The 18,491-nt window shown below is 36.5% G+C and overlaps 1 protein-coding gene and 1 long non-coding RNA gene across 4 annotated transcripts in view; one reads left to right on the top strand and one right to left on the bottom strand.

Moving 5' to 3' along the window:
• Positions 1-18,491, bottom strand: part of WWP1 (WW domain containing E3 ubiquitin protein ligase 1) — a 109,657-nt gene that overhangs the window by 43,154 nt on the left and 48,012 nt on the right. Inside the window, exons 6-8 of one of the 2 annotated variants that reach the window (XM_025870795.2) lie at positions 11,641-11,778; positions 11,483-11,549; positions 7,727-7,911 (exon numbers count right to left, since the gene is read on the bottom strand). In XM_025870795.2, the coding sequence (XP_025726580.1) occupies positions 7,727-7,911; positions 11,483-11,549; positions 11,641-11,778 (390 nt within the window). The remainder of the gene's footprint in view (positions 1-7,726; positions 7,912-11,482; positions 11,550-11,640; positions 11,779-18,491) is intronic. The other variant, XM_025870797.2, reaches the window with a different exon arrangement.
• LOC141372810 (uncharacterized) overlaps positions 6,424-18,491 on the top strand; it is a 28,586-nt gene continuing 16,518 nt past the window's right edge. Inside the window, exons 1-2 of one of the 2 annotated variants that reach the window (XR_012378249.1) lie at positions 6,424-6,441; positions 7,079-7,190. This is a non-coding gene — a long non-coding RNA (uncharacterized lncRNA). Of the gene's footprint in view, positions 6,442-6,564; positions 6,682-7,078; positions 7,191-18,491 lie in introns of those variants that run through there. The other variant, XR_012378250.1, reaches the window with a different exon arrangement.

Below are 18,491 nucleotides of genomic sequence, written 5' to 3'. Positions count from 1 at the left end.
GTATAACATGTTTTTCCTCCAAATGATCAATTTTGAAAGTCTGCATGGTTTATATAAAAACTTTAAATGATCCCTTTCAATCTCCCTTTTCATATGCAAATGGTAGCTAATGTCAAAAGGGTAGCTAATATCAAAAATGCCAATGGGGGAAATACACAGTGGCATTAATTTAGTACTACAGGGGACTGCCAAAAAGATCCAGAAATTTATTCTACACTTTCTGAAGAAATGACTCAGTACTGGGATCCACTAATACAATTTTCTTAATGTTCATTTTAAATGTGATTGATGAATTTCAATTATGTGTCACTATTAAAGTGAGCCAAATTAAAACTGGAAAGAGAATAGATTATTGACCAAGACCAAAGAAAATGCCACATAAAATTCTAATTGAAATGGGGGAGGGAGACCTAATAAAGAGTAATGGAATCATCAGGTAGATTTTTAAAGAAAGAAAAAGATTTAAATAATGGAAAGGAAATGTACTATTAAAGGAATCAAACTGTAATTACAAAACAACCAAGAGAATGAATTAAGTTCTGTCCAAATATGGGGGAGAGAATGGCTTGGAGGAAAAAAAATACAGGAAATAAAATATTTACAGTTAGCCTGTATCAAACACTGTTAGATAACACAGAGAAATGAAAAAAGAATGTGCATAGAGAGACTAAATTCTGGTGTCCTCTATATGATGCTCACTTAAAGAATTATCTCATTTAATATTTACTCTTCAACAGTGCAGAAATTAATTTCCAAAAATGGAAAAGCTTAGCAGCAGTATTTTCAAAGCAAAATAACCCTAAATGGGAAAAGAGGAATAACTGAGAAAAGATAATCCAGTCCAAGAAGAAAGTCATTAACCTTTATGCATGGTAAAACACAGCACACAAAACACAAACTGTTAGAAACAAAGGAAGAAAATGAAATATTAAATAGCACAATTCAGTTGTTCAAGGCAGAAACTTCTCTCCTACAGTAATTCAAAAGCAAGTGCTCTCAACTCTTCCTCCATCTGTACCACTACCTCCTGGTCCATCATTTCTTGCTTTCAATACTGGCAACAGCCTCCGAATTTTAGTCAGCCTGCTTTTTCTCTTGTCCAACTACAACCCATTCTCCAAATGACAGCCCAAAGAAATCTTTTTCCAAACATGTAACTGATCTTTTCACTCCTTTAATTAAACACACCAGTGAATTCCTACGACTGCCAGAATAAATTCCAAACTTTAACCACGGCCTATACTAAAGACTACATTAATCTGCTCCACAGCTACCCTTGATTTCTCATAATAGCCTTTCATCTGTTCCTGGAATAGAACAAACTCCTTCCCACTTCAGAGATGTGCACTTGTGGTTCCCATGGTCTTGGAATTTCTCATGACTGGCTTCTCCTCATCCTTTCAAGTGCATGCTCAATTACATCTTCAGAAACCACATGAGGCAGTGCTTAAGTACCCTATTTAATGCTGTTCCTGCCACACCCTAACCTGTTTAGGTTCTCGTGTTCTGAAATCATTTATGTATTTGTTTTTATTTCTTTTCATTAAGTTCAGAGTGTGAAAGCTTTGTCAGACTTGTTCACTCTTGTATTCCCCAACTGTTACAAAATGCCTGCCATATGAAAACAATAAGTATTTGTTGAATCAATAAATTAAAAACAAATCACAGAGGAAGAAATGAACTGAACATACCTCCCTCAAAACTATGCAGATTAAAGAGTGTTAGTAGAAATATTAGTTAAGCACATGAAGGATTTAATAACACAATACATCTGACTTAAATTATAGTTAGTTTCTTACATACATATTCCATCCAAACACTCTAAAAATTTTTAGAAAACCTGACATGTCAAAGACCAAAGGAAAATCCCTTATTATAATACAATAAGGAGGCCACATTCTAACTACAATAAAACTAGAAACAAGCAGGATGCCTGGGTGGCTCCGTCAGTTAGGCGTCTGCTTTGGCTCAGGTCATGATCCCAGGGTCCTGGGATTGAGTCCCATATCGGGCTCCCTGCTCAGCGGTGAGCCTGCTTCTCCCTCTGCCTGCCAGCCCCCACTGCTTGTGCTCTCTCTCTGACAAAACAAAACAAAACAAATCAAAACAAAACACCAAAAAACTAGAAGCAAAGCAATACAAAATACAACTTACTAAAATGTTTACTGAAAGTCTGACATAATCTGCTAAACACTTTTTTAAGAGTTATCTTATTTAGTCTTCAAAGAACAATGCTGAGACAGATACCAGCATTATTCCCATTTTACTAGTGAGAAAACTGATACTTTTATGTCCATAAAAATGATAGTTCTCCCTCAATCCACAACCAATTTGCTTACAAGATAAACTAAATACTAAGTTAAAGAGGAAATAATAATGAAATTATAAACTTTAGGGAAATTAATGGCAATGAAAACAATTATGTCAAATGCTACTGGACAAAGCCAAAGAAGTATCCAAGGATATAAGAAAGAATGGCAATAAATGAGCTTAACAGTCAATTCCAGAGCCAGGCAGGAAAATTGGTACAAGGAATTAAAAGAACAGTAAAACAGATTAGAATTTCCTAATTTACCTGAGAAGAATCAGTTGAGATCCTGTTGAAACTATAGATCTCAGTTCCCACTCTAGACTTAATGAATTTCTGGGGAAATCTCTAAGGAAGGGTCTAGGAATCTGTATTTTTAACAAATGCTTCACATGAACTCTTACCGGTAAATTTGGAGAAGCCATTAAGTATACCTTTCTGAGTTTTATAAAGAAAAACATATATGAATAACACTAGGAATGCCATGAACCACTTTTATCAGTAAGTCTCAAATATATTAACTATGGGGCACCTGGCTGGCTCAGTTCCTAGAGCATGTGACTCTTGAGCCCCACTTTGAGTGTGAACATTACTTTAAAAAGAAAAAAAATCTAAAAAAAAAAAAACAGCTAAGCTTTGAAATATATTAACTAAGTTAACAGAAAGAAAAATTGAAAAGACTCATCATGGGGCACCTGGCTGGCTGTCAGTGGGACATGAGACTCTTGATCTCAGGTTGTGAGTTTGAGCCCCACATTGGGTGTTGAGATTACTTAAAAATAAAATCTTTAAAAAGAAAATAAAAAAGAAAAAGACTCATCACAGTAGAATGAAAAAGGTGATGAAATATCTAATATCATTCCACCAAAGAGCACAAGACTCAAGTTTTCTGAGAAAATTCTACGAACCTTCAATGAACAGATCACTCCCATGTTATTTAAAGCGGTATAGTACATTAGGGAAGAAAAAGAAAAATTGAGTTTCTTAATTTATTCTGTGAGGGTAATATAGCTCTAAAGTTGCAACTAAATAAATTAAGAGATGGTTCAGTATTAGGAAATTATGTTAGGAAATCGACGATGCTAACACATTAAAAAAAGCCATATGACTACTTTCAATACAAACAAAAAAGTACTCAATAAAACCCTGATAAAATACTTGATAAGAGGAATCAAGAGAAATTAGTAAATAATCTATATTATCCATCAGAAACCCAGAAACCCACAGTAAGCATCACATATTAACTTCAAGACATGAGGAGAATTTCCATTAAGGTCAGGAACAAACTAAAATCAGAAACAAAACAAGGAAGATCACAATCACCACTCCAATACGGCTGCTTACTTTGACAATGCATTTAAGACAAGAAAGAAGTGAAAAATATTGGAAATAAAATGATGAAACTCATTCATAGAGGGTAAGTTCATTTAAAACATTCACAACAATCAACTGAAAAACTCTTAGTACCATTTGACCAAAACATTTTAACACAATGACCCTATGTAAGTTCAACATTAAAATTACACTCAAGACCTCTCTAAACAAAACCAGAAAACAAGTATACCACAGTAATGCAAAATGTTAATAATAGGGGAAATTCTGAGTGGGCATATCTTTGATTGGAGAGATTATTACTGATATAGATCTGTGGTTCTCAACTGGAGACAAATTTGCCCCCCACTCCGAAGACATTTTCGCAATGTCTGGAGCTATGTTTGGTTGTCACAGCTAGGGGATAAAGACGATGTTACTGGCATCTAATGGGTACAGGTCAGGAATGTACAATACATCAGACAGCCATCCACAACAAAGAATTATCTGGCCCAATAGTGCTTAAATTGAGAAACCCTGATGTGTATGTACCCAGCCGGCAAGCAGTGTCCTGCAAAACAAACATCTGTCTGTGGTACCTGCAAAATAAACATCTGTTAACAAATGATATAAGGATGAGTAAAAGGACAAACTACCAAAAAAAGACGAAAGGGAAGGCAGAGAGAAAAAGAGAGGGAGGAAAGTCAGGATCATAGGCTCTTTGCTCAAGAATGTGGAGAATTTTACGTTAAGCTAGTATTTAAAATGTGTGACAGGTAGGATAGAAGTTTATGCAAAGCATTTTCTTCTCTACAGATATAAGACCACACCCACTGACTTGGGTTTTTTTTTTTTTTAAGTTTTTGTACATTTTTTAAAAGATTTTATTTATTTATTTATTTGGAGAGTGAGAGAGAGTACAAGCAGGGGAAAGGGCACATGGAGAGGGAGAGAGAAACCCAAGCAGCCCACAGGCTAAGTGCAGACCCTAAGGGCTAGATTCCAGGACCCTAAGACCATGACCAGAGCAGAAATCAAGAGTCGGATGCTCAACTGATGACTGAGCCACCCAGGTGTCACTCACTGACTTGGTTTCTTAATGAATGTATCCCAATCCTTACTTTCAGCTGTTATGACATTTGGGTTACAAGACATATCTCCCTACTTTCATGTTTAATCCTTGAGAAGTTTCCCTCGTACTTTATGATATGTACCTCTCAAACCACCATGCATTTGTCTTCACTGTAACTGTTCAAATAAAGTAGAAAAAGGCAGAAATACTGGAGTGTTTGAGTATCATTTTTACTCCTTTTTAAAAGTGTGACAAAGAACTGTTTCTATATATGCACCTTAAGTTTCTTTAAAGTCAATTCACACAAGTGTTCGAGAGAGAGGGCCTTTGGTGATGGTGTGGTTCTGTATCTTGACTGCAGTGGCAACTACATGAAGCCAGACATGATAAAACCGCACAGAACTACATGCACACAAAATGCAAATGTAACTAGTGAAATGTAGATTCTGTCAATGCCAATTTCCTGATTTTGATATTATATCATAGTTATACACTGCATGTTAACATAGGGGGAGGCTGGTGAAGGGAACATGGGACATCCCTGTACACTTCTTGGCAACTTTCTATAATTATTTCAAAATAAAAAGCTATAAACAAAAGTTTAACAAACTTGTGAAGTCAGTCGGTTCTGCCTGAAACTTACCATACTGAGCACTGATCTATTTTATTAATAAAAGAATAATTAAGTATTAGAAAAAGTCATTTCACACTAGAAGTTTTGGGACAGTGGGAAGTGGAGAAGAAAACAGTATTTTTCTTAAATACCTACCACCACTCAAAGACTATTGTAATCTTTTAGATTATCTCATTTAACATTTGAAACAACCCTACCAGGTAGTTAATTATCATCCCCTTTTAATAAATGGAAGAGCTAAATTTTGAGGATATGAAATTTGTCTAAGGTCACACAGTTAACACATTAAATGACAGAGCTGGGATTTGAACCTAGTCCTGTTAGATGCCAAATCTAATCTTTTCAATCATGACTGCCTCCTCCTAGTTAGCTTAAAATAATATTTACAGCAACTAAACTTATCAAATGGACCCTCTTAATCAAAACTCAAATGAACAGGAGGGAGAAAAAAATCGCCCCCCTAAAAGCCCTCTTGTATAATACTGTCTCTGGTAAAATGAAATCATTTGTCTTAAAACTCCTTACCACAGGCCCACAATTCCTTATCTGAAAACCCTGGGGCCAAGTGTGTTTCAGAATCTGTAAGTTTTCAGAACTTAGAAATTAATATGGCACACATATTGTATATTGAGTGAGCAGGTTTGGAGGCTACACACTGTAAGTACACAATATTACTTCTGTGGCAAAATGGAGAGATACACTAAGCACGATAAACTATGAATACCTTGAAATCAGTTCTAGTCGTTTTGCCATCAAAGGAGTTTACCAAAACATCCTTTTGGTTTTAAAGATTTTAGGACTCTGAATTGTAAGTAAGGGATTAAAACATGTAACATGTTATACACAGAATATGCACACTCCTACCCATACCCACACTCCAACATGAAAACTGATTTAAAGTTCTTGATTAAAAAAAGGAATACCATTTTTGCACTAATACCATTCCTTGAGAAGTACCTGAATTCATCCTCCTACTAAGGGAGATAGATCACACAAAGACACTGGCAGAGTGGTTGCTACCAACAGAGGAGGTTCTGGAAGTCTTTGTAAACTGGCCAATAGAATGATGACAGATGGGATTGTTTAGTCAGATACCACCAACAATTATCAGAGGAGGTGAAAACATAATCACTAAGTTGGAAGAGGGATTATTTGAAGCCTATCATAGTATAAAAGATGAACAGTACAACTTTGAGACACTATAAAAATCACACACATCAAAGTGAAGCAGAGGGCAGAGAGCTGAGAGAGCTAGATGTCAATTACAGCTCTTCTACTCCCTAGATGTGATCTCTCTGCACCTGAGTTCCTCCTGGGCAAAGGGGAAGATTTTAGTATCTATTTCAATTAGTTATGGTGAGAGTTAAATCAGTAAATAGACACATACTGTTTACTCTTTTTTTTTTTTTAAGATTTTATTTATTTGACAGAGAGAGACACAGCCAGAGAGGGAACACAAGCAGGGGGAGTGGGAGAGGGAGAAGCAGGCTTCCCTGCTGAGCAAGGAGCCCGATGAGGGGCTCGATCCCAGGAACCTGGGATCATGACCTGAGCTGAAGGCAGACGCTTAACTACTGAGGCACCCAGGCACCCCGACATATACTGTTTAGACCATATATAGCACAAATGTTAGAGATTATGATTGTCCTATGTTTCCTAGCAGTTACTGTGAATGTTGTGGTAATTACTTACAATGGAGCTTTCAATTCTGGTTGCTTATGTGTTTTATTTTCTCCATGAAATTTCTGGCAAGGATAAATGAGAGAACAATGTGGGAAGTGAATTTGTTCCCAATGGGAAGGACCTATAAAGTACCTGACAAGCTGTGGAGTATAAATAAGAGATCCTGCAATGGGGGAGCCTCGGTAAGTCCTCCTCCCTTCATCAACATCTGAATATACTCAAACGCTAAACCATGCAACTAACCAGTGGTCAATAGATACTTTCATCAATCTATTCAAACAGCTAAATATTTTAGGAAGAAAAGCTAACTTACCAAATTCCATAGTTTAAATGGAGGATGATGACAAGATTGAAAGAGAGTGGTGATATAAGCCTTTCTGAAATGAGCATTCACATTCTTATACTTTTCATGAATCAGGAGTGAACTTAATAAATAACTGGCCCTTTACCTAATTACTTCCAGAAATATTTGTAGTATAAAGCCTAAGAATCTACCATATAAGTACATGCTTAGTGAAATGTACTGTTACTTTTAAACTGAAAATATATTTGGAATAACATTCTAATTATTAGAAAATATTCCAGGTATTGTGATCTTTAGATTCCTATCACAGAACTAAAGATTAAGAAAGATTGTACAGTAAGAAGTGTAGCCATTGGTACATAAAGTTTAATTTAGTTTTCATTTAAACAATGAGTCATAAATCACCATGCTTACCAGTGTCATTGGCAGGCTCAGATGTGAGTGGTTTTGGAGCTGGTGTATTTTTGGGTCTGGCAGCAACCTGAGATGGAGATGAAGGTGTGTTGTCTCCATTAACTACATATGAAGAGCATGAGTTTTGAACTAGAGTGCTTGTGGGTGCATGATTATCTATTCCATTAGTACCTTCAACAGCCAACCTTAAAAAAAAAAAATGCTTTCTTTAATAAGTAAAATTAAGTACCTTTCCATCAGAATTGTCATAAGAAAGATTTACCAGATTCTTAATATTCAAACAAAGTGATAGGTAGAAAGAGTAATGAACAAATGATACAGCATGCTTTTATGACATTAAAGTTTAAATTACTTTCAGTTCCAAGTATCCACACTGGCAGATAACTGTACACTCAGATACACAAATATACTAAATCAAAATGAATTCAGTCCCTCAAAGTAATGATCAAATCATACATTTTAAATATTTAAGAATAATCTTTATTTTAAAATGCTCTAAAAGTATTTTCAAAAAGCTTATGGAACTTTAAAAAATCAATTCCAACCTATTGTAATTTTATTGAATACTGGAAAATAAGCTGAAAAGGTCTTCAAATATTGATTACAAATTACAATGTACTGGCACTAAAGTAATCAGTACATGATAATCAGAAAAGCTAAGTATTATATTGCAGAGCTAAAAGAATTTATAGTACATATCTGAACTGCAAATAAATAAATCTACAACTACAACACCAAACATTTTAAATCTTATTGGCAGTGGATAGGGAGTTGGGCGATATCACATAAGTTAACAGTTTTTCCAAATACACAAGCCACCCTATATGTGCCCTCCACAAAGCAGCCTTAATGTTTTTTAAAACATGTAAATCAGGGGTGGCTGGGTGGCTCAGTTGGTTAAGTGTCTGCCTTTAGCTCAGGTCATGGTCCCGGGGTCCTGGGATCGAGCCCCGCATTGGGCTCCCTGCTCTGTGGGGAGCCTGCTTCTCCCTCTCCCTGCGCTTGCTCACTCTCTCTCCCTCTGTCAAATAAATAAAATCTTTTTTTTTTTTTTTAATTTATTTGACAGAGAGAGAAACAGCGAGAGAGGGAACACAAGCAGGAGGAGTGGGAGAGGGAGAAGCAGGCTTCCCGCTGAGCAGAAAGCCTGATGTGGGGCTCGATCCCAGGACCCTGGGATCATGACCTGAGCCAAAGGCAGACGCTTAACAACTGAGCCACCCAGGTGCCCCAAATAAATAAAATCTTAAAAAATAAATAATCAGATCATGTCCCCTGAGCCCTGCCCATCTATCTCAAATCTATTTCTCTCCAAGTTCCTCCTTGCTCACCTTGCAGCAGATATACTACATATTAATTTTACTGAATATGGAAACATGCTGTAAAGTCTTCAAATGTTTATTATAAATTATTATATACAGGCAGTAATATTATAATGATTACAGGATTATCAAAAAAAGGTTAAATATTATATTCTAGAGTTGGATGAATTTGTAGAGCGTAAATTAACTGAAAATAAACTCAAGGTCTTTGCACTTGCTATGTCCTCTACCTAAAATAATGCTCTCCTGTCAGAACTCTGCATGGATAGTACATTTTTGGCTCTTTAACTGTAGCTCAAATGGCACTTCTTCAGAGGTGATTCCCCTGACATCTCTTCTTTAAAAAACAGGCTCCCTTCCATTCCTGTCACCTTGTCCTATTTCAATGACTTCATACTTCTTATCACTATCTCCAATTAGTTAATTTATTTCTTCACTTGTTTACTAACTACCTTTATCCCACCAGAATGCAATTTCACAGGAACAGGGCTAGTATTCTTAATGCTTGGACTAGTGTCTGGCACCAAACAGGCATGTAATAAGTATCTGATGAAAAATGAATAAATTAATGAATGCTACTTTCCCTTCCTTTGTCACCTATATATCTGGAATGAGACGTGTTCAGGAAATTTGGACAGGTAAAGTCTGAAGGAAGCTCCCAAGTGATTCTTCTGATCTGCATAGCTCCCCCCAGCCACTCAGCAAGAATTAGTGATCCAGAAGTCTAAGTAAGTTCTTCCGGTGCTGTAGATCTAATCTTTCATTCAAAATGTCTTACTAGGGTGCCTGGGTGGCTCAGTTGGTTAAGCAACTGCTTTCGGCTCAGGTCATGATCCTGGAGTCCCAGGATTGAGTCCCGCATCGGGCTCCCTGCTCAGTGGGGAGTCTGCTTCTCCCTCTGGCCATCCCTCCTCTCGTGCTCTCTCTCTCTCACTCTCTCTCAAATAAATAAATAAAATCTTTAAAAAAAAATGTCTTACTATATGCAGTAAACAACATTAGGTTTCAGACTGGTGGTAACTCAAGCTCCTTTACCCATCTAAAATTGTATTTCAAAAATTATAAAAACAGATGTGATTACACATACACACACACACACACACACACACACACACACACACACACACACAATATTTTAATCTACCTAACTGTTGTATCCTTTTAATTCTTAATTTTCTCATACGGACACTAAGTATTTATTTAAGCCAAATATATATTCAGAAGATATATTTATCTATTCAAGTGATCTATAAGAATCAGTTAATGTCAACTTAGGAATAATGATGTTAGTATTAATAGAAGCAACACTTTGTCATACTCCACTATGTTTTTTTTTAAGTATTCTTTTGTTTTTTTTTTTTTAAAGATTTTATTTATTTGACAGAGAGAGAGAGAGCATAAGCAAGGGGAAAGAGAGAAGCAGGCTCCCCACTGAGCAGGGAGCCCGTGTAGGGACTCGATCCCAGGATCCTGGGATCATGACGTGAGCCCAAGGCAAACGCCTAACTGACTGAGCCACTCAGGCACCCTGTTTATTTTTTTAATAGATTTTATTTATTTGTCAGAGAGAGAGAGAGCACAAGCATGGGTTACGGAAGGCAGAGGGAGAAGTGGGCTCCCTGCTGAGCAAGGAGCCGGATGCGGGACTTGATCCCAGGACCCTGGGATCACGACCTGAGCTGAAGGTAGATGCTTAACCGACTGAGCCACCCAGGCGTCCCCAGAAAGCTTTTATTAACTGTCATCAAATGTGAATGCAAGGGAGCTTCTGAGATGGCAGGGTGATTTCCGGGGAAAGACTATAATCTGTGGAGCATGTATCTTATAGTGATCTACTACAGGAAGTTCCCAATTCAGACAGCAAAAAGATACCCATTTTCCCACTGTATCTGAGTCTGTTTACTGATAAAAATATGCCTAAATACAGATTCTAAGAAGCCATTTCCAATAAAAAAGAATGAAGACTGATACATGCTACAACATGGATGAACCTTATGCTAAGTAAAAACAGTTAGTAATAGAGGGTGACATATTGTATGATTCTATTCCTAAGAAATGGCCAGAATAGTCAAAGCCACTGGGATGGAAAATAAATTAGTGGCTGCCAGGAGCTAGGAGGAGAGAGGAATGAGGAGAGACAGCTCTTGAGTAGAGTCTCCTTTGAGGGTGATGAGAATTTCTGAAATTACATAGTGGTGATGGTTATACCAAAATCTACTGAAATATTTATTTTAAAAGGGTAAACCTTTTGGCATGGGTATTATATCTCAATGAAGTTGTTATTTCTACTTTTATAAGAATTAAAACAAATGACAAGGTTAGACAGAAACTTTTAAATTCTATGGCAAACTCTAAACTAAGGTTAAAATGTAAAGCTTTATATATGGAAAATGTTACATTACCTTGCCACAAATACTAAAATAAAATATTCTACCTGGAGGCTGGTCTTGTTGAAGGGTCTCCATTTTCATGTAAGGCATCACCATTTTGCTGTATTTCTACTGAACAACAAGAAAGAAAGCAGGTTTTTATACACTTCTTGCTGGGTTTTTTTCCCCTTTCAAATTTTAAAAACACATAAAGTTATCTTACTGGTTGGAGATGAGCTGCAGTTTGTTAGATTTTCTTGCTCAATCACCAGTCCATCAAGCACAACTGTTAATTCACCAGTTTGCACTATGCCATTCTTGTTTTCCAAAGAAAGTTTTAATTGTTCTTTCACTCTTTCCACTAGAAAAAAAACAAGTTAAAAGCTTTTCCCACATACAAAATTATGTGTTAGAAATCAAAACTACACATCAAGAATTATTCTAGTTCAGTATTTCATGGCTACATGTGGAAAGAATTATTTGCACTTTTATCAGTAGACCCTTTTATACAACATCAGGCTCACTCCCTTTCACACCAAGTTGAAAAACTCCTTGCCCCTCACCCATGCTTTCATTGTCATCTTTAATTGCTCCTCTGCACTGTATAAAGCACAGAGAATATATAAATACTTGCAGATAATAAACACAATAATTACCTAAACTTGTTCTTCAGCCCATAAGACTTGTGGTTAAGGCAAAATTTCTGCATGGGAGTCAGGTGGTCTGGTTACTGACTCCAGCTCTGGAGCTAACTGTTTTACTTTGAGTAAGTAGTCAAACTATATAAAGCCTCAGTTCCAGTCTTATAAAATGGAGATAATAAAGGCATCAAACTAAAAGGGGCTGTGAAAAGGCCCAAATGCAAAACCACACAGAAAGTTCTTAGCACCACACTTGATACATGTTAAGCACTCAATAAACGGTAGTACTATGACAAGAGTTTATTATTTCTTTTTCATAGAAGACCAAGTATTTCCTTCCTGTTATTAAGATATCTAGTTTACTTAAACTCAAGGTCATTTTGCTTTGACTTCTATCCCACAGAAATACAATAAGTTTTGAGTGATCCCTTTACTATCCAAAATGAAGCCAATTACTTCAGTCTGATATTCACTGGCTCTCTCTGCAGCTTTCAGAACCATGGAACATAGTTCTTCTTAGACTATGTCCTTAACTTTGGTCTTTCCTATATTTAACAAATTTGGGTGCCCCCCCCATTTATCAAATGTCCAGCATAAGCATACTAATTATCCAAATAAAGAAAAGACAAGGGGCGCCTGGTGGCTCAGTCGTTAAGTGCCTGCCTTTGGCTCAGGTCATGATCCCAGGGTCCAGGGATTGAGCCCCGCATCGGGCTTCCTTCTCTGCGGAAAGCCTGCTTCTCCCTCTCCCACTACCCCTGCTTGTGTTCGCTCTCTGTGTCTCTGTCAAATAAATAAATAAAATCTTAAAAAAAAAAAAAGAAAAAAAAGAAAAAATCTGGAACCACTATAATCACTGGACAGCAATTCTCTGCAAAAAATTTAAGAACCATATAATAAAAGAAGACCTTTTAGATTACCCACCCCAAACTTAATACCATCATAAACCTCATTTCCACTCCACATCACAAAAACAATTAGAGACTAGGCAAAATACAAAAGTATGAAAAAAACCTACAAAAGCATGAATTTCAGCTTTACCTAGATTCTAATAATCTATATCTGAAGAAAACTACACTGACTACCATTCTATTTCATTTTTGTCATCACTCTCTATTTAAAGTATCTGGAATGTGGAGATTTAGTTCTTGCTCCTAAAATATTTAGCTTGAGTAGATTCTTAAAGAATAACCTTTCCAAAATCCCTTTAATGTAAGTTTCTTGGTGGTATTTTCTCTCATTTTTTTAATCTGTAAATGTCTGCATTCTCATTTCAAAAGATCTGTTGAGCACACTATTTTATATTGATGATAATCTCTCAACTCTTTGAGGATACTTTTCCCACTATCTTCTTCTATTACTGCTAATTCTGCAATTCTAATTTATAAATCCATTCACATGATCTTTTTCTCTATAGCTGTTTTTTTGGTCTTTGGTGTCATGCATTTCACTTGATGAAAGCATGACTTTCTCTTTAGCATCTTGCTTGGGATATAATGGACCTAAGAATTTATTTTTCATCAGTATTCAAACACAGCCATTAACTCTTAAAATATCTCTTCTACTCCATACTCTATTGCAGGGGCTAGCAAACTGTGGTTGCAGGGCAAATCTGGCCTCTTACCTGTTTTTGTGAATAGTTTTATTTGAACACAGTCATATTCATTCATTTACGTATCTTCTATGGCTGCTTTCCCACTACGATGGAAGAGCTGAATACAAACGACAAGACTATATGACCTGCAAAGCTTAAATATTTACTATCGTGGCCATTTACAGGAAACATGTACCAACCCCTGTTTACAATGGCTTCTTCTTATAATTTATAATCTTTGATGATGAGTTCATTCTCTGATATTAGACTAAGAGTAATCTTTGGGGTTTAGTACAGTCAGGGTGTATTTCTAATTCTGTCAGTGGTGTGAGGGCACCCCCAAGGGTCTAGACTACAGGAGTCCAAGCTCAGCCCCCCATGTGGTTAGCCAAAAGCTCAGTATCCTGAAAACTGCTATCAGCATCATCCACTGTTCTAACTCCAGTTTGTAAGATTTTCCTTGCCTTTATTTTTTATTTTTTTGGAAGAAGGGGGCCTTGAAAACCACTTTGCCTCTTTGCAAAAATTGTTACTGTCACAAAAATGTGTTCTATCTGGGACATAATTGCTCTGCAGCAGGAGGTTGTTTACAGCATCTAGTGTTTCACAATTCTGAACATGGAAAATTGGGATATAACCTTTCTGAGTCATATAAAATTGGGAGGACTATCACATAAATAATTCCTATCTACATGTGCATGTATGTACACTGGCAGGGGGAATGACAGTTTTATTCTAACAGTATAAACAAACCAACTCAGACATATTCATCTATTCAGTATATAAATGCCTAATGTGTACCAGATACTATACTGAGAAAGCAGAATAAACACTGACCAGCCTAAAGTAAACCTCCCTACCATTACTCCACTTATTTAACAGACTTATCCCCAGAATTTTTTGGGAGGTGGAAGGGACCTGACCTCCCCAACTAAACTGAAGTCTCCAAAAGAGCAGAAATAGTGTCCATTTAATTTAGTGATGTATCCTCAGTACCTGACAGAAGGTAGGTGCTTAAAGTTTAAAATAAATTATTAAGATAGGACTGTCCTCAGGAAACTTATAATTTTACAACTTTTAATTTATAATCTGATTTTTCTTTCCTCTTAGACATTCTTTCTTAGTTTTAATAGGGCAACAGAACAATCTGAGCCTCTGTGAAATTAGGTATATGACTAGATGATTTATCCTTCTATCATCAATCTGTCAAAAACATACACTCTTTCTTCCTCTACAGAAAATAAAATCTTCAAAAATTTTGTTTTTAAGGTGTTTCACATATTTAGATAACTCAGTCATATTCTGAAGCCATTTTAAAAAACTGCTTGTACACTATATTATCTACCGCTAAGTAACAAATTATCCTAAAGTTTAGTCACTAAAAATAACAATAATCATTTATTACTGCTCAGTTTCTGTGGGCTAGAAATTTGAGAGGCGCTAGAAAATCTGCTTAAATAGTGGCTCATACACACAGCTAATAAGCTGGTGCTGAGAGCTGAGAAGAGGCCTCAGCTCCTCTCCATTTAGGTGTTTCTACAGGGCTTCTTGAGTCCTCACAATGTTAACTTCTGAGCACATAATCCAAGAGACCAAGGCAAATGCTGAAATGTCTTTTATGACCAAGTCTTGGAGGTCCCATACCATTACTTCTCTATTGTATTCTGTCACAGACCATCTCTGATTCAATGTGGGAGGGACCACACAAGGTGCAAACACCAGAAGGTAGGAATGCTTGGGGCAGTTTTTGAGGCTGGCCAACATACAGATATGTATGATTATAACAGAATTTTAGAAACAAAACAAACTTGTATTGGGTTACAAGTTATAACAGTCCCAAGAATAACCAGGTGTTCGAAATCCCAGGTCTTTCCATTATATCACACTACGAGTCAACATGCACTAACCCACAAAGTGCCCATCTCCTAGCATGTAACAAAATTAATAAGAATTTAAAAAAGAAATTAAAAATAAAGTAATGAATGTGTAAGAAGAAGTAGATAAATGAAATATAGGGACTGAAAAACATACTCTGAGCATAAAAAATGGAAGCTGGATAAACTTTAATGACAGAATAATCTTAAACTATCAACCAAAACTTAATAAAAAAGTGGCAAATGAATAACTGGGAGAAAAAAGAGCTCTTATAAATCAGTGAGAAAACAAGGAACAACCAATAAAAAAATGTACAAAGAATTAAGACAGTCACAAATGATGAAATATGAATGATCAATAAATGTGGCTTTTTTAATTATTAAAGAAATACTTTGATAAAAACAATCTTCATTTTTAAAATCTATTAGTATGGCAAATATTTACAAATGGGCGCCCTCATATGTTTCCTTGTGTGTACAAATTAGAGTAATGTTTCAGGAAGGCAATGAGACAGCTATGCATAGCCGGAGGCTTCAAACTGCTCATTCCCTCTGACCTAGTAATTTCAATCCTGAAAATCTTTCTGAAGAATAGAAATGCATTTATATCACTGGGTATGAGAATACTATTTGTTCAAAAGCTTGGTTTTAACATATTTTAGTCTATGCTGATACTAAGTGAATTTAAAAAAAGAACTTAAGACTTAGCAAACTAAAAAAAAAAAAAAAAAAAAGACTTAGCAAACTAAACAAATTAGTATTAGCTAAGTAAGACTAAAGCAAACTTTCAAATAAAATTAAATTTGACTTATGTTCTGTTCTCTGTCATAAATGACACATTTCTCTGCTGTGTTTCCCTACCATTTGATATAAAGGGATAATTTTCAAATTATCTGATTACTGTAAATCACTTGGGACATAATTCAATTTCAAGTGAACTTAATGGATTTCAAAATGTTTTCCTCAACAAAAGCTAAGTTCTTGGTTCTACTAACACCATAAAAAAAAAAACCCAGTGTAATCCCCAGTGTTTGAGTGGCAGCCATCTGACTCTTCTCTCAGGTGTTTAAAATAGCTCTGTTAGTCTCAAAACTGAAATACAAAATGAAGTTCTATATACACTCTGATGTGGGTATTAGCTATACACTCTTTCACTTTTCATGAATGGTGATAAAGATTCTCTCCTTAAACTCTAGTCAGGCTCCTCTGAGCCATCTTCTTGACTAGGCCTCAACCTTGGCCTATAAAAACTGCAAATGCTCAGCACAAATGATCTCATCCACTACCTGCCCCTCCACATTAAAAAACTTGAACACACACAGAGTTCTAACAACTCAAGAATGATCGTAGCCCCACTTAAAGTGTCTACCTGAGAAGATTCAGGGCTGCTAAAAAAAATTTAATGTTTGTTCTGTTTACACCTGTGAGAGGACCCTGACTGCTACCCTATCTTAGAGCATTTTCTAAAAAGGGCTTAAAATGGTGAATATCCTTCCTCTCTCCTTTGAGATGTACAGTTGACCCTTGAACAATGCAGGGTTCAGGGGCACTGACTCCCAGTGCAGTTGAAAATCCCCCTGTAACTTTTGACTCCCCTCAAATTTAATTATTAATAGCCTACAGATAACCAGAAGCCTTACTAATAACAGAAACAGTCAGTGAACACATATTTAAAATGCTCTATGTAGGGACGCCTGGGTGGCTCAGTCGGTTAAGTGGCTGCCTTTGGCCCGGGTCATGATCCCAGGGTCGTGGGATCGAGCCCCACATTGGGATCCTGGCTCAGCAGGGAGCCTGCTTCTCCCTCTCTCTCCCTCTGCTTGTGCTCTGTCAAACAAATAAAATCTTTAAATATAAATAAATAAAATGCTATACATATTATATATTGTATTCTTACAATAAATTAAGCTAGAGAAAAGAAAAATGTAACTAAGAAAACCATAAAGAAGGGCGCCTGGGTGGCTCAGGTGTTAAGTGTCTGCCTTCAGCTTGGTTCATGATCCCAGGGTCCTGGGATTGAGACCCACACTGGGCTCCCTGCTCAGCGGGAAGCCTGCTCTCCCTCTCCCACTCCCCCTGTTTGTGTTCCCTCTCTCGTTGTATCTCTCTGTCAAATAAACAAATAAAATCTTAAAAAGAAAAGAAAACCATAAAGAAGAGAAAATGTACTTATGGTATTGTAGTGTAAAAAATTCAAAAAAATATAAGGGGACCCGCACCATCCAAACCTGTGCTGTTCATGGGTCAACTGTATATGTTGTCTCCTATAACTTGGGAGTGTCTTTGTCAGAACCTGACAGCCACTCCTCAGAAATGTAATCATCCGGAAGGATAGGGCCTAGGACTCACGGTCCAACTGGGAGAACAGAATTCTAACGAGCAGAAAAAACTGGCCTAATCACATTCATACCAATAAACCCGTTGTCATTTTTCACTTCCCTGACTCTACTTAGCTTCCACCCACACCCACCCACCTCTCTACTTCCTCATTCTCCCTTTGAAATGCCCAGTTACCTCTATACAAATACAAACTGAGTTCATTTCAAGCTGGACCCTCTTCCTTACTGCAAGAGTATATTACTGATTAGAATCTGTCCTTACCATTTTAACTACTATCAGGTTTTGTTTATTTTTAATAATAGAGGGATTTTTCCTTTGCAGTTAAGAAACAGTGGGATTGAGAGATCTCAGATATCAGTATCCAAGGCTGATGACATACCACATATCTCTGCAGAGCCAATTAGATAACTTCCATAATTTAGAATGGCATTCAAATTATCTGAAAACATAACTAAAGGTTGGAGTGCAAATGAGGACTTAAACCTACATAACTTCTGAGACAATATATCTATCAGAGGATTGCATGAGCAAAAGCTATGGTCATTATCCAACTAGGTTATGACAAGAAAAAAGAAATGAAGGTTAAGGACTAGAAGGCTTGCAGGGATTTAAATGTGAAGTAATG

The sequence above is a fragment of the Callorhinus ursinus genome, unplaced genomic scaffold (genome assembly GCF_003265705.2).
Source record: "Callorhinus ursinus isolate GAN/ISIS: 27379988/994484 unplaced genomic scaffold, GSC_fseal_2.0 scaffold5, whole genome shotgun sequence".
NCBI lineage: Eukaryota > Metazoa > Chordata > Mammalia > Carnivora > Otariidae > Callorhinus > Callorhinus ursinus.
Note: the sequence above shows the minus strand (reverse complement) of the source record. Positions and strands in the feature narration are given on the sequence as shown.